Source organism: Melozone crissalis, unplaced genomic scaffold (genome assembly GCF_028551555.1).
Source record: "Melozone crissalis strain CALT ecotype California unplaced genomic scaffold, PUWL_Pcris_2 ptg000018l_1, whole genome shotgun sequence".
Classification (NCBI taxonomy): domain Eukaryota; kingdom Metazoa; phylum Chordata; class Aves; order Passeriformes; family Passerellidae; genus Melozone; species Melozone crissalis.
Genome location: NW_026535796.1, coordinates 12884328 through 12899093, shown reverse-complemented (window position 1 = coordinate 12899093; position 14766 = coordinate 12884328). Strand labels below are relative to the sequence as shown.

Genomic DNA, 14766 nt, shown 5'->3' with positions numbered 1-14766 from the left:
AAGTCAGCTCCTTGCAACCAAGGAGTTAATTAGCAAGATGGGAAAGAGAAGCACATGGATGTTGGCATAAGGCAGACAGGGCAACAAAAGATGTGGAGCTTGGGAAAGAAATAATCCATAAAACTGAACGAAAAAGCTACATTCTTATGCAAAACCAGATTTCCTGTTCTCATCCCACTTTTTTGCCCTCCTTTGACAGAAAACCCTTGGCAAACTGTCTGGCCTGACAATGGAAAGGTGAAAGCACAGTATAAGCAGTTGGTCCTACTTGTGCTATCTGCCAACATGCCAAAAGCAGGCTGACCTTCATTCCCACTGCCAGAAACATGAGGTCAATATGAACCTCTAAAAGGTTGTCCTGAGCATTCAGTGAGGGGTTTTTAAAAGCTGTGAAAGGGAAAGTTTCCAAAGCTGGAAGGAGTAAAGGGAAAAGTCTCTTAGCAGCTGCAAAACTACCTTATAAGCCTTTCAATTAGAGTAGGATGAGCGAATAAAACCGGCCCTTAAACCCTGGAGATTCAGTGTTCAAATTGTGCTTCTGGTTCACAATTGAAAGGCATCTCTTATGCGTGCTCTAGTACACAGAGGAATCAAACCACATCAGAAAATTATTATATTACTTGACTAGACTCAAAAGCACACTGGAGACAGGCAGCAGAGTCAGCAGAACACTCGCCAAAACCTTCCCTCCTATGTTCTATCACCACATCAGTGTTAGTTGCCTGCTTTTCTAAGATGCATCTTTAAAAAAGACTTATCAATCAGTGAAAAAAATAAGATTTCAAAGTATACCACAAGGCTCATTCAACCTGTGAATACAAAATATGCATCTAGTTACACTGTTCGATTAAAAGACATGCCCTAGCTCTTCTTCTCTAAACAGCTTTTTATTGGTGACACACAACCCTCTCCTACTTCTCAGGGACACCATCTAGAGCAGTATTTTCTCAGTTAACAACTCGGCCCCTACTGCTTTATCACAGACCTGTTCTGGAGAATAAATGGGAGGGAGCAGAAGTTTCTCAACTGTCCAAATGGAAAGATGTCCTACATTAACTTCTAATAAAATCCAGAGAACTGTCAGCCCTAAACACAGGCAAAAATCTCTGATTTCGACTACAAGGGATTACTTTAGTTCATAAAAACCTCTGTCTTTGGTAGCTTAGTGGGAGGTTTGTATGCAAAATAACATTTCAGTTTATCAGGCAGCTCCTTTCAACTCAATTATTCAAGGATCAGCTCTGAAGCAGTGAACCCAAACCACAGCAACACTGTGACTGTAGAAAAAAGCCAAGTTCCTACCTGCTTTGCACGTCCTGCCATCATCCTCCAGCTGCACACCAGTGGGACAGGCACAGCTGTAGAAGGGGTCCCTTGGAGACAGCAGGCACAGATGGGAGCATCCACCGTTGTTTTCCTCACATGGAGTGTGAACTTCAAGAAACAAAGCAGATTTAGTCTAAGTTTTCTAGAAGCCCATAAGCTCTGTTTTCTCCTTGAGGGAGAAATTACAGACCCCAAATGACTGGCATAAGCTTTAGTGCTAAAAAACAGAGGAATCACAATATGAAATGCTTGATTTCCCCCCCTCCCCAGCATCTTAACTCTAGGGGCACCTAAATTGAGATGTATGCAACTGATGGGACAATCAGTTCTATGAAAGAAAACAAGAATTTGTACAATTCCTACATTACAAATTCCTACTGTTGCATGTACAGGACAAGGATGGACACATGACAACTGACCGCTCCTTCCTCCTTTAATGGGGAAAAAAATGGCAGCAAGACATGAAACCATATGAATAGGTAATTATGGATAAATATTGCCCTTTATAAAAAATACTTGCAACTTTTTCAAGATTTCTGCAGAACTGTAGTTTCAATCATCATCTGAACTACTTTAATATAAAAGCGCAAAGTGTCTGGCTAATTTGACTTTTGTTACTTCCACTGACACTCACAGGAAAAAAAAACCAAACTGGTAAGGAAGGAATCCAAGCCTGATCTTAATGAAGTCAATGGCATCTGAGCTATTTTCAGCATATGCTCTTTCTCTGTGTGCTCTATTTTCTTTGTGACTGACTCAAATACTATGACCCAAGGCTGGGACATTCCTGGAGCTAAAAGCAATGACAAGAATTCAGCACAGACAAACTCTTATCTGGAGCTGTGAGATAGACCAGGGTGGTGTGCATACCCAGCAACCTCAAGGAAAACTTGCACATGTTCCATCCCCAGGATGAGCTCCAAACTCCTTTTGCTTACTTTCAGGCCTGTTTACTCACATCCTATTAACTTCATTGGAATAACAAATACTATCTTTAGGGAAGCAGATTTTACAGCTGGCATAAAGAAAGAAGCCAGTCCAAATGGCAAGAGTATTTCCTCTGGACAAGACTTGATTCTTCCCAGAGCTACTCAATTCTATACATTTCACAACACTGATTTTAAGTCCCATTCTCAAATCTTAAAAAACTCCAAAACCAGCTGCCACATCGAATCACGTGAACATACAAAATACATGCAGCTCTACTCAATTTTCAATACTCTACTTCCTTTGAAGTAGCACCAGAGAATGTATAGAAAAATAGAGGCACGTGTGTCTACATGAAAGTTCAAAACTAAAATCCTTCCATACTAAGATGTGCACAAACTATTTGATATGTATTGAAGATAACCACGATCTAGTTTGGACTGCAAAAATGGCACTTATAAGTACAACATGAACATTATATCTTTTGTGGCAATTTTAATTATTTAAAAAAAAAAAAGTAATAATAAGCATTTCTTACAGATGTCTTTAAAGCAATGGCATTAAAAAGATGCCAGGTAAGTTGGTATCATCCTCGTTCAAATATTCCAAACCAAAACAAGTCACTGAATACTGCACTGGATTTTGCTGCCAGCTGGGGCAGTGAGTGAGTTCACACCAATTGGGGCCGGAATACTCAAAGCAAGGCACAGGATTCAAGCACTTCTACCTTCAGCAACCAACCCCTTGACAAGTGTGCAGAACTTTGAAACTCCACACTGACCACTTTGCTGATTGACATTTTCCCTGCCAGAGAAGCAGCAGCCAAGCAGGGGTTTGGGGGCAAGCAGGACGTACAGTAGGGCTGTCGGTCGGGGCTCAGGACCTGGATGTCCATGGGTGAGTAGAGGGCAGACAGGATCTCCCTCCTCTTCTCTCCCGTGCGTTTGTTGCAGGCGTGGATGGAGCGCGTCTGCCAGTCCGTCCAGTACAGAGTGTCCCCAGACAGCGTCAGGGCAAAGGGGTGGGTGAGGCTACCTTCAACAACTTTTTGCCTTTTGGGGAGAAAGAGTAAGGATTAAAAAATTTATTGCTTCCACTCGTTACCACACACACATGAAAAGATTTGGCTCTGTAGAAATTCACGTAGGAACTGTCGTCTTTCAACAAATTCAGGGGACCAAGAGATTCACCTGGTGATAAAAGTGACAAGCAGTCTGAAAAAAGTAAAATAAGGTTTTACCCCTTCATAGCAATAAGGACACAAATATATTGGGTTTCAGAACATCAAATTTATCTGATTCAGGCTCTACACTGACTCCTTAAGTTCCTTAACTTCAGGAGCCATGCAAATACCCAAACACAAGTGACTTTCCAAGGAAATAAGGTCCAAAGAGTGCTCCTCTGATTATAGCAGTATATGACATCTTTGCCCAGAACTTCAGTTTGCACTCAGTCTTTTCTTCCAGGAGAAAAAGCAGAAATGACCTATGAGTCTCATTAAATGACCCCCTCTTAACTTTGCAGCAGAAGGAAGTATTTTCCAGATTATTTTTTAATGTAGAGCAAAGGTCAGTTATATTTTTCCTAAAACTAAATATTTATAATTAATACAAATCTGAAACATTTGAGGTGGTTTTCCAATTACATACTGCCACACCTCTGAGAATTAGATGAACTGGAAGCCACAAAACCCATGACATTTCTAACATGTTTTCACAGGATCCCAAAATTTATACCAGTTGCAATAAATTTAGATTTAATAGTTTTGAAGATATTTACTAAGCCAGAGAAAAGACACTGGACAATTCCTCAGTCAAAACTCTCAGGTACTCAGTTTTCACAAACCCATGCATTTTACGTATACACAAAGGTATGCACACACCTTTCAAACCAGTGCTGAGACACAGCAAAGCACTATTCAAAATTTTTCATCATATGACTTTGAGAAAGCTGAAGTCTCAGAGTCATCCTGAAGGAAAATAAGGAACTTAATTTTCTTATAACTCTATTAAATCTGCATTCATTTTTTTTCCACTGAAGATGTTTAAGGAAAAACAAAAACCAGCTAACATTTGGCAGGGAAAGGACTCTGCTTCATTTTGAGCAGCACAGGTGATTATCTGCATTTTCCAGGGTAGAAGGGAATAAAAAACACCCCCAAAATTCTTGATATATATTCAGACATGGACAAGTCTAAAACAGACTGAGACATGCACAAAAGTACCAGCATATACATGAGAAAACAAAATTATTCATAATATTTCTCTTCTAGAGATAAAATTGAAACTGTTCCAAAAATTCTCTCTAATTACCACTACTTGTTACCATAAAACACAATAGAATAAATACAAATACTAATTTCACTTTCTCTTTCCACTCTCACCATTGCTCTTTCCTCTTCACTAATAACAGCAGTGGCTGTATCCTAATATCATAACAGCTGCTTTCCACTGTGTATTGCCCCTATTTCCATCATTCTTAGATATCAAGTCTCCCTTTCTCCTGTAATTACATCCCTTGAAATAGTTCCAGAAAATGTGGGTGCAAATTGAAGCTTGCTAAGAGGCAGATTGGTCCAGTAACATTAATCCACCATATGAAATGCAAATTTCCTTTTTATTTAGATTTTGAGGTAATCCTGAATGGATTCTGGGATGGGAGGGGTGGAAGCATTTGAAACATCACAGATTTCTTTACTGCCATGGATGAGTGAAACTTGCTCCATGTTTAAGGAATAGAAACAACTTCAGAAGTTACCATCTAGTCTGAGCCCTTACTGAAATGCACCTTAACACCAGAATCCAGGAGTCCCAACCTCACAGACATCTGTTTCAACATTGAACAGTGAAAAGGAAAAGGGAATAAATAAAAATTTCATTTAAAAGGAGTTATGATTCAGATCAATCTTCATGGCCTTTTATCAACATCCATAACACTTTCAGAGTTATTATGCTGGACAATACCTAAAAGTTTGCATGCAGTCAGACATCAAGAATGTCCAGAATGCACCCTGTACAGGGATATTCTGATCTCAAGTGTGCATTTTCATGCTCTAGCACCTCAGTAAAATATGCAAGAGAGCCAAATTTTTCTTAATGCAAAATACATTATTATTTACTAAAACACTATTTGATTTATGGTCCAACAGAAATCTGTTTGGGAGGTGGGGCATTGATCTATCACAAAGTAATTTGGATAGATTGCTGGAATTAGTGCATTCAAAGCCTTGCTCCCTTTTGGGTGGCTTTTCTCTACCTTAAAATGAGCAGAATAGATTTTACTTGCCAATTACAACTTCAACATTTCCACACACATGCAAGTAAAGTGTACAATTTATATGTGCATGAAAACCCCAGAAAGAGCCTGGAAACCTCAAACTCTGCCACTCTCCCCCAAATCAGAGAAACATACTCTATGCTGAATCATATGAAAATCTTTCCTTCTGTCTAGGAACCTGCAGCCAGAGTGGGAGCTACCTCTGCCTTCCACAAAGGCCTTTTCCCTGTCTCCACTCTGGACTGTCAGTCAATACTTGTCACTTACTACAATGCCACCATTATCCAGCTCTTACACAGTGCTCTCAAAGGAACTTGAGAGTGTTTTATAAAGGATGTCAATATTGCTATTGCTCTTTTATGACTGTGAAAATCAGGCATAGAATGCAACTCAGTAAAAAAAAAAATTGAGAAACACCATGGAAAATTTTTTTTTGGAAAGGCATATTATTCTATTACACAGAAATGTGAAAAATAGAGCTCCTCCAACTTTTCACCAAGGCAAAGCAATTTTATTGACACAGGCATTTAAAATGTTACGAAATCATGAAAATGTCATTTAAAACTACCTGAAGACCAAAGCCAGACAACACTGCAGAGATTACTTTGGCAGGACATTTTACTGCATGTGACACTCATCCTTCAGGACCAACACACCCTGCCCACTGAGCACTGCACAGAACTGAAGATGCAATCTCAAATGCCTAAGTCTGCCCTGCCTGAAGTGTCATTTCTCCATGTCTACAGAAGCCAAAACTTAACAGCACACTTGGACAGCAGCCACCAAACAAATTCCACCCTGTGCTTTCCAGCAAGCTTTAGGAAATCTGCTTCCTAAGTGCTTGTGGTTTGAAACAACCCAAAATTGGTTAATTAATAGGCATGACATAAAGGACTTCTCTGGATGGGGCCATGGACAAGGGTGTCTCAATGTGTATTTCTTGTTGGTAAAAAAAAAATTAACAATACTGTAAAATCCCAGTCACAAGTTAAATGTAATATTGTCTAGGGTCAAGAATAAGCATCTCCGACTATTTTCAAGACAAGTAAGAGCCTAAGAAAGAAGAATCCTGCTGTACAAGAAGGCTGTGAACAGTCTATAGTGAAATACTGGTACAAACACTCTTATTCTTAAAACCAGTTTTATAGTATGTGAGGTTATTTTTTGCAAGGCAATTAAGAATTGCATTTTTAAAAAATGGGAAAGTATTTGCATTATTCTAGATTACTAGGGGGAAAAAAGTCTCATTTCAAAATGAACACAGAAAGTGAGAAATTACTTACACCTTATTATAGACCAGAGAGCTTACCTAAAGGAACCATCCAGATTTGCCCTATGAATGAAACTCAGTTTTGCATCAGCCCAGTAAAGTTTCTGCTCGTCGAGATCTATCGTGAGCCCGTTTGGCCAGTAAATGTCGGAATCAACAATGATCTTGCGCATGCTGCTGTCCATCCCTGCCCGCTCTATCCGCGGCGTTTCACCCCAGTCAGTCCAGTACATGTATCTGAAAGAGACACACACACAAATGAGGCCACAGGACACGCAGGGACAGCAGCTCTTTGCAAAGCCTGTAATGGTACAATGGTACATTACATACAGCAGGGTATAGACACCAGTGTTTACTCCCAAAACTTTTACACACTTATTAAAGCAAATCAAACTCCAGGCCCACAGGGCACAAAGTAAGTCCTTCATGAAACCATCTCACAAGTTTTGTGTATTTACCATTGTCTCCCAAAGCTGAGCAGTACCTGATTGTTATAAGCATTTATAACTGAGTATCATCCCTGTGTGGTCAGTTACTACAAGTTAATACCCTATATTGCAATGACCACAGCTTCACCTCCTTTTGCAAATCCACAGAGAAAAAAGAATAAAGTCAAGTGTCCTGAAATCTGTTTCTGTCAAAAAAATAAATCACAAATCCATGAAGTCTTAGAAAGACATTACATTTTTGGAATTTTTTTCCCCATTCCCATCCATGTCCCAGTTTCCCTATCACTCCACCTATGGGCAATGTAAGTAGCCTGAATAGACTCACAATAGGCTAACAGCACGTACCAATTGGAAAGGACCACATCAAAGTGTAGCAAATCACACAACATCTGCATGAAAAGCTGAGATTGTACAGTTACAAGAGAAATGGTCTGATGAGAAGAGGACAGCCAGTTCACAGCTGGTAAACATTACCCAGCACCACATACGCAGCCTGCAAGTTCCACATGCAAACACAACACAGCTGCCTCAGGGTTCTCAGAGAAACACACTGTCTTCCCAATGCCATGAAAGCCTTTTGGGCCATGGGTCTGTGTGAGGAAGCCTTTGCCCTGAGGGAGCTCTCAAACATAACCAGGGATCTGTGCCCTGGACCCATCACCTCCCCAGGCTCCCTGCACAGTATTAGATCAACAGGAGCTCCAGATGGGCGCCAGCTGGGCAAGAGCACTGAGCTGCATCTGAGCTAAGCCCTCCTAACACTGGAGCTCCAGAAAAGCATGGTAAAGAGACATCTATTCAGTCCTGCACAATGCTTGGCCAGATGTTTCATAACCTGGCTTATCTCAGACCCTTAGCTCCCCTGAGAAGACAGCACTCGCTGTGCAACCACAGTAGGAGCCACTAAGGAAGTAAATGAATGTGGATTGTGAAAACACACTTAAGCTTTATGCTTTATTTTATGAGAGAGACTCCTGTCCACACTTCAGGGATGATGTAGGGACTACATTTGTAATTGCTGTCATGTTCCTCTGCAGCGGGATCTTGCTCTCCCCCCAGCAAACTGCAGAGGCTCTGGAGCTGCTTTACCCGCAGCTGGGCCATCATTTCAGCCAAGGAGGAACAGGCAGCTCTACAGCTATCACCAGCAAATATCCCTCACAACACACTTAACCTTAAAATGTTCAGATCTCCATGTGCATCCTCCACCCCAATTTAGGGAGATCTCCAGCTCCAGGGCAGTCACAGCACCTACACAGCAGCATATATAATCATGAGCAGTTTATCCCACTAAAGAGGGGAATATAATAATATAATAACCATGCAGATATAGACAGACAGACATTGATCACTTGTATCACAATCCACATACACCTGAGTGTGAGGTCCAACAAGTTTTCTAGGTGAAATAAAAGACTCCATATGCAGGTGACTCCACAGGTTTCTGACACAGCTCACATGAGAGTGGCTGAGGCACAGTCATGTCCCCAGATGCCTTTCCAAAGCTTCCTCAGCTCCAGCAACCAGGACAGACTGACAGCTCCTGGAAAAGCAGTAGCTGAGAGCTGCCCCAGTTCAGAGGACAACCTATGAATGTAAATTGCCACTCATTTTGGTTTTCCTTAACAAGTCAGGCTGTAATTTGTGGCAACTCAGACTGTGTGAGGAAGCAGCTATTGACAAACAACTAAAGACAGAGAAAAGTAGCCTTAAAAAACCTGTCTGCACAACCAGATGCTGAATCACACTCTGAAACTGATATGGCCAAATACTCATTTTTGGTCAGGTCAAATCAGTTGTCTGATCCAGCTCATCTGATCCTGCTCAGCTTGCACCACCTGCATCCAGCTCTACAGGAATAAAGACAGACAAAAGATAGCCTGTTGAATGAAGAAAAACGTGGCTATTAGAAGTGACTTTGGGCATATCATGTGGCTATTGAAATATGTGAGTGCAGACTAAAAAGGAGATTAGACCATTAGACAATTAGACCATGAAAGTTACTTAAAAGAAAAAACAAAGGAGACAAAACTAGCTAAGTCCTATTCAACCCTCAAAGCAGGTTAAAAGGATGAGAAAACATCCCTTAAATTATCATGGAACAAAATTCCTGTCCTCAGGCCTTCCATTAAAATTTCAGCCTGCACTCTCAATACATTCAGATGAAGGAAAAAAAAATATCTGTAAATCAAAGAGCCCTCATGACTTTTCTATGATATTAAAGGAGCTCCAACTCAAGAGTCTCTTCCCAAAAAATAATGTCATTTAATTTCATAGGTGGTGTGTGTTTACCCTTGGCCTCACAGAGACTGCTGTACAAAACTAGTACTTTCAAATTCACAAACTTGTCACAGGAAAATTGCTTCTCTACATTTCAGCTCATTAGCAGGCACCAAGCTCAATGTTACTCAAAGGTTTAATACTGTGTGGTATTAGCAAAGTAGCTGCACCACAAAGGAAGGGTCAGCAGGATGAAGATGCACTTAGACAACATGGAGAACAATCTGAATGCAGGCAGCCTTCCTTCAAAGCACTTCTCTCTTGGTTGGACTTTTCTAAAGCAACACAGCCTGTCACCACCTTGTCCTGACAACAGGCTGTCCCTGCAATCCCTCAAGTATCACACAGCTGATCTTCTCAGTGAACTTTTCAGACTATACTGAACACCAGAAGAGGTAAAGGTTTTTTTCCCTCTGTGTGCCCCACAGAATCCCATGGTCCATTACAGGAGCAGACACCAAGCCACAGAAAAGCAAATACAATTTTTGCATCCTTTTCAAAGAGGTTTCTGTCCTTTATCAGGCAGCAGGTGCTGAATTGCCAAGAATTTTAGGAAATGTGCTCTGGCTTGGGGATCTCTCAACACATCAAGATCCTGAATTGGGAGTTTGGAAATCAATGTAAGACGCTGCTCCTACAGCAGGACTGATGTTCTGTGGTCTAAGTGAGCCCATTTAAAACCATATCACTGCCAAATGAAGCACTTCTTCTCCGGTGCCCACCCTGGTGTTGACATTAGCATTCTAACAAGGAAAAAAAATGAGAAAACTCAAAACCTTTCAGTTACCTTAGCAAAAAATCAGTGTTACCAATGTTTCTGCAGCAAGGGGTGCTTAAGCAGAGGGAGCAAAGAACAGCAGCAACCAGCCAGCTGAAGCCACCTGTGAAGCTTGCCCAGAGAAAGAGGCATTTCTCATCACCTCCCCCTAGGCCAGTCACTCACCTTTGAGTCTGCAATTAGCTAGGGCAGCCCTTTCCATCCCTCCCCTTCCACCTTTCTCTAGCCTAACATCTAGGCTCTTCTGACATTTTTTTTTTTTTGCAGCACAAGGCACAACAGAGCACTGGACATGAGACTCTAACAAGCCATAAAATGTCATGTTTTAACTGCATGCTTGTAAGGGATTTTCAAGAATGCACAAAATGTCAAGTTTTCCTTTTTTTGCCCTCCTCTATTTTGAGTGACAAAGCTAGTTCAAATTAAGGTAAAAATACAGTGTTCTGGCTGGAACACAGAGCAACCTGAAGACAGACATTTTTTTGTACAAGTTATAAATCCTAAAGAAAAGAAACATCCATGGTTATTACGGAAAGAATTACACAAGCTTAACTAAACCAGCACTGTAAACTTAACTGGAACAGTAATAAGAGAGTTTTTGGGGGCAGGGGGAAAACCTCCTTGCTATGATTTGTCATGAAGAAAAAAAAAAAGGCTAACTATCCGTGAAATAACCCATGGATCTGATTAAAATTATTAGCCTCCTGTCAAAAGTACTGGAATCTGCTTGCACTAGCTTGTTTATCAGAGAAAGAGGAATACAGGAAAAACAGTGGAGAAATTAAAGATTTTAGTAATGTCCTGAATAATAATTAGGCCTTACAGCCTCCATCTTCCAAATGCCTCCAGTCTACAGCATCAATTCCTACACAAAAGCAGACACTTTTGGTTGGAGCTTTATGGGCAGGGGGGGAATATGGCAAAAAGCTCCAAGTGGCTTCTCAGAGAAAGGAATCAATCTGCATACTTTAATCGTTTATATGCAGGAACTGATTTTGATTCATCCTGATTTAAATTAACCTTCATTCAGGAGCCTGGAGTGATAACTATTATTTCGGGGGGGGGGAGGGGGAAGGCTTTCCTGAATTTATTTTTTAAAGAATGCTCAAGAATCCACATCTATTATTGACCTCAGTATAAAACAAGCACTTGCAAACAGTCAAGACATCTGGGACAAATGATGGTTCAGGACTGGGGTTTTTTGTTTTTCAAATAGAACCTATTTTGCAGGTGTCCAGTATATTAACAATCCCTATCATTTCCATTTCACCATTTAAAAAAAAAACCCAGTATTTAGCCCAGATAACATTTCAGAAAAATAACTAGACTAAGCAAAGAGTCTCAGTCTGGCACTACCTGTGCTATTATGCCTCCCAGTTTTTGAAGCCAGCTGAAAAGATGCACACTGAATAACAATGAAGAGCCTAAGGCAAGCATTTGGGTAGGTTTTTTTGTTTGGTTGATTTTCTTGGTGGTGGTAGTGTTTTCAAATGTAAATTCCAGAGTTTTAAATACCCCTGGGCCAGGGCACGCCATAACAATTGTAAGAAACTAAAAATATTAAACCCGGTATCTCTGTACACATTAGATCGATCACATTTTAGGACTGGCATCTGAGGAGTTTTATATCCTCCTTGCATGGCAACAGGTCAACAAAAGTCTAACAGCACTGAGGCTGTCAAAGAAAATGAAAACATGAATTCCTAAAGAGCTAATGAGAGGAAAAAAAAGCCCTTGTGAGCAAAATTCACTTGCAAGCAGCTATTGCAAATCAATACCCTTTAAAAAAAAGTAACCAAGCAGCACTACATATGCTCTAAACAAAAAGCAGACTTTGGACAAATTTGTGAGTTACTTTATTTAGTTCTTCAGAGATGCTTAAGTGTCTCCCCCCCCGTCACTGGTTTTACACCTTAACTCCAGACTTCCAAGGCAGAAAGGAAGAAGAGGCAGGCAGAAAAAGAGACTAACAACAAATTATAATTTCACAGCACTTGCACCAATTCTGTCCCCAAACTGATCTGCTGCACCACTTTGCTCCACCAAAAAAAGGAGCTGGAACAAAGCAGAGCAGAAGCCAAAGCTCCACCAAAGCCATGCTGTAAATGTACATTTAGTTTCTCATGGAAACTGTATAAATGTACATAGTTCCTCATGGACACACAGCCACCAAGAGTCCATCCAGTCCAGCAGCCAGAAGCACCAGACCCTAAAGAGCACATAAAATTCAGTTACTGCTCTATATGTAAGCACATACATGTCATGTGTTACATATATTACAAATATGTCAGCTCTATATGTAAGCTTCAGGCTTCACAACCAAGCTTTCTATCAGAACTTAATTAAATGCAATTCAACTGCAGCCAACAAGGCCCTGGGTTTTGGGATATAAACTACCACATTGAATCAGGGCTTAAATAGTGCTTCCCTCCTATCAGAAGAATGGGACTGAAAACCACCTTGCAAAAACAAACAGATTTTGAAGTTGGCAAACTGCATCCCAGTGGGGGTTTTTGTTGGCTTTGTTTTTGGGTGAGTTTTTTTGTTTGTTTGGTTGGTTTGTTTTCTTTCCCCTGCTTAACTCATTTTAAAATTCCAGGTGCAGGAGCAAAACCAGAATGAAGACCATATTTCCCCTCAGTCTTAAAGCTGCAGGTTATTTCTTATTTCCCAGTGCTTCATGTTTCTTGTCATTATTTTTACAAAGATTAGAAATCAGGATTGTGCCCTCCAAGAGCAGCCAATCAGCCATCTGAGCTGGAAGGTATCACAGACATAATAAAAAGCAGCCAACGTTGCCCAAACACTTTTTCCATCTCCCAAAATGCAGTACAGCTGCCAAACCTTACATAACCTGCTTACACAAAAGGGGCCAGTTGTACAGATGATATAAATCAGTACAAACTTCTCCAATTTCAACAATGCTCTTGAACTTATACAAGCCCATGGCATAAAACAGGAGTTTACAGGAAATTGCTATGAAGTTTAGATTCCTGCACATTTAAAACTTACTTCCCCCATCCCACCTTTAAAGCTACAAAACCTCCACTGTGAAATTAAATATCCCCAACTGTTTACAGAAGAATGTCTATCTCACATAGCATTAAGCTGCAAATTACTTTCTTTTTTTTCAAATTACCTTTTTATTTTCTTTTCTTTTTTTCAAGCACTGAATTTTGAGACGTGGATGTCCTCAACAAAATCATTACAACAAACCCAAAAATATGCCATAGCAAGTAATCATTACAACTAATCACATTGTATTCAAAAAATGTGTACAAAGCAAACAAAACCCTTGAGAACCAGCCTTCTCCACTACAGTTTTCCTACAATGTCTTTTATTCTGATTTATTCTTTGAAAACACACACTGGCAAGGTGTCCTTAATGATCTCTGGGGCGCTGTGATCAGCTCACAGCAGCGTGTCCATGTTTCTCTCCTGCTGAGGAGCCAGAACTGGGCACAGCACTTCAAGGATCCTTTTCACCAGCTCTGAAATGAGTGGAGAGGGAGGTTCCTGATCTGATGGCAGCACTCCTGATGAAGCCCGGGAGTGCTCTTGGTTTCTTGACAGCAAGGGCTGTCTCACAGGCAGTCCACTGACCCCAGGTCCCCTTCTTTCACAAAATGTGATTTACTTTAGGAATGGGAAAAATAGTCCAAATCTCAATACATTCAACCCATTTTAAGACACACTGCAGACACTCAAAATTCAGTATCCTCACATGAAAAAGTGAGCAGAATGAACTGCTGAACTCTCCATCAGCGTGTGAGCTAGACCCAGTCATTACTCAACTACATCTACCTGAAGTTAAACCTAGATTTCTTTCTCTCTTCATAAGGAAACACTGAATGAAAACCTATTGGAACAGTCAAAACAAATTGTATCTACACATTAGACTGACTTAATGGAAGATGGGTTGCAGCAAATGTACTGAACGACAGTAACCCAACTGGGTAAGCCAGGTGCTGGCGGCTCTCTAACCCACCCATCTCACAACTGCTCAAATGATTAGCTCAAACCAAGGCATTTCATGTTTCTCTGTGCTGATACACTTTAACTCAATGTTTAGGGAAAGATACACACCAACTAAAGACAGGAATTTGTCAAGGCACAGAACTTAAGCATGTTCATTTGCACCCTTGTAATTTCAAACACAGTAATAAACAAACCCTGAGAACACCCTCAGCAGATTAAGTGGAAAAAGGCTTACTTCAGCTCATACCAATGCTTAATTTTACATGGAAAAAAAAAAATTAGAAACATGTTTTGAGTTAAACCAAAGCAACTCATTCATGACAGAATAGTGCCAGTCCATCCAGACCAACGTGTTGTGTATGCCATGATCTCCACATGATGCAGCTATAAAATGCACCCAATGACATCATCTAATCAAAGAGCTTCCACCACCTCTCTGGTGCCAGTACATTCCTGACTTCACCCAAGAAACCACTGCAACA

General features: G+C 40.6%; 1 protein-coding gene across 1 annotated transcript in view; it reads right to left on the bottom strand.

Annotated features, from left to right (window-relative positions):
- Positions 1 to 14766, bottom strand: part of LRP5 (LDL receptor related protein 5) — a 124790-nt gene that overhangs the window by 72501 nt on the left and 37523 nt on the right. Inside the window, exons 3-5 of the mRNA XM_054275426.1 lie at positions 6839 to 7036; positions 3109 to 3305; positions 1303 to 1434 (exon numbers count right to left, since the gene is read on the bottom strand). Coding sequence (XP_054131401.1) covers positions 1303 to 1434; positions 3109 to 3305; positions 6839 to 7036 — 527 coding nt within the window. The remainder of the gene's footprint in view (positions 1 to 1302; positions 1435 to 3108; positions 3306 to 6838; positions 7037 to 14766) is intronic.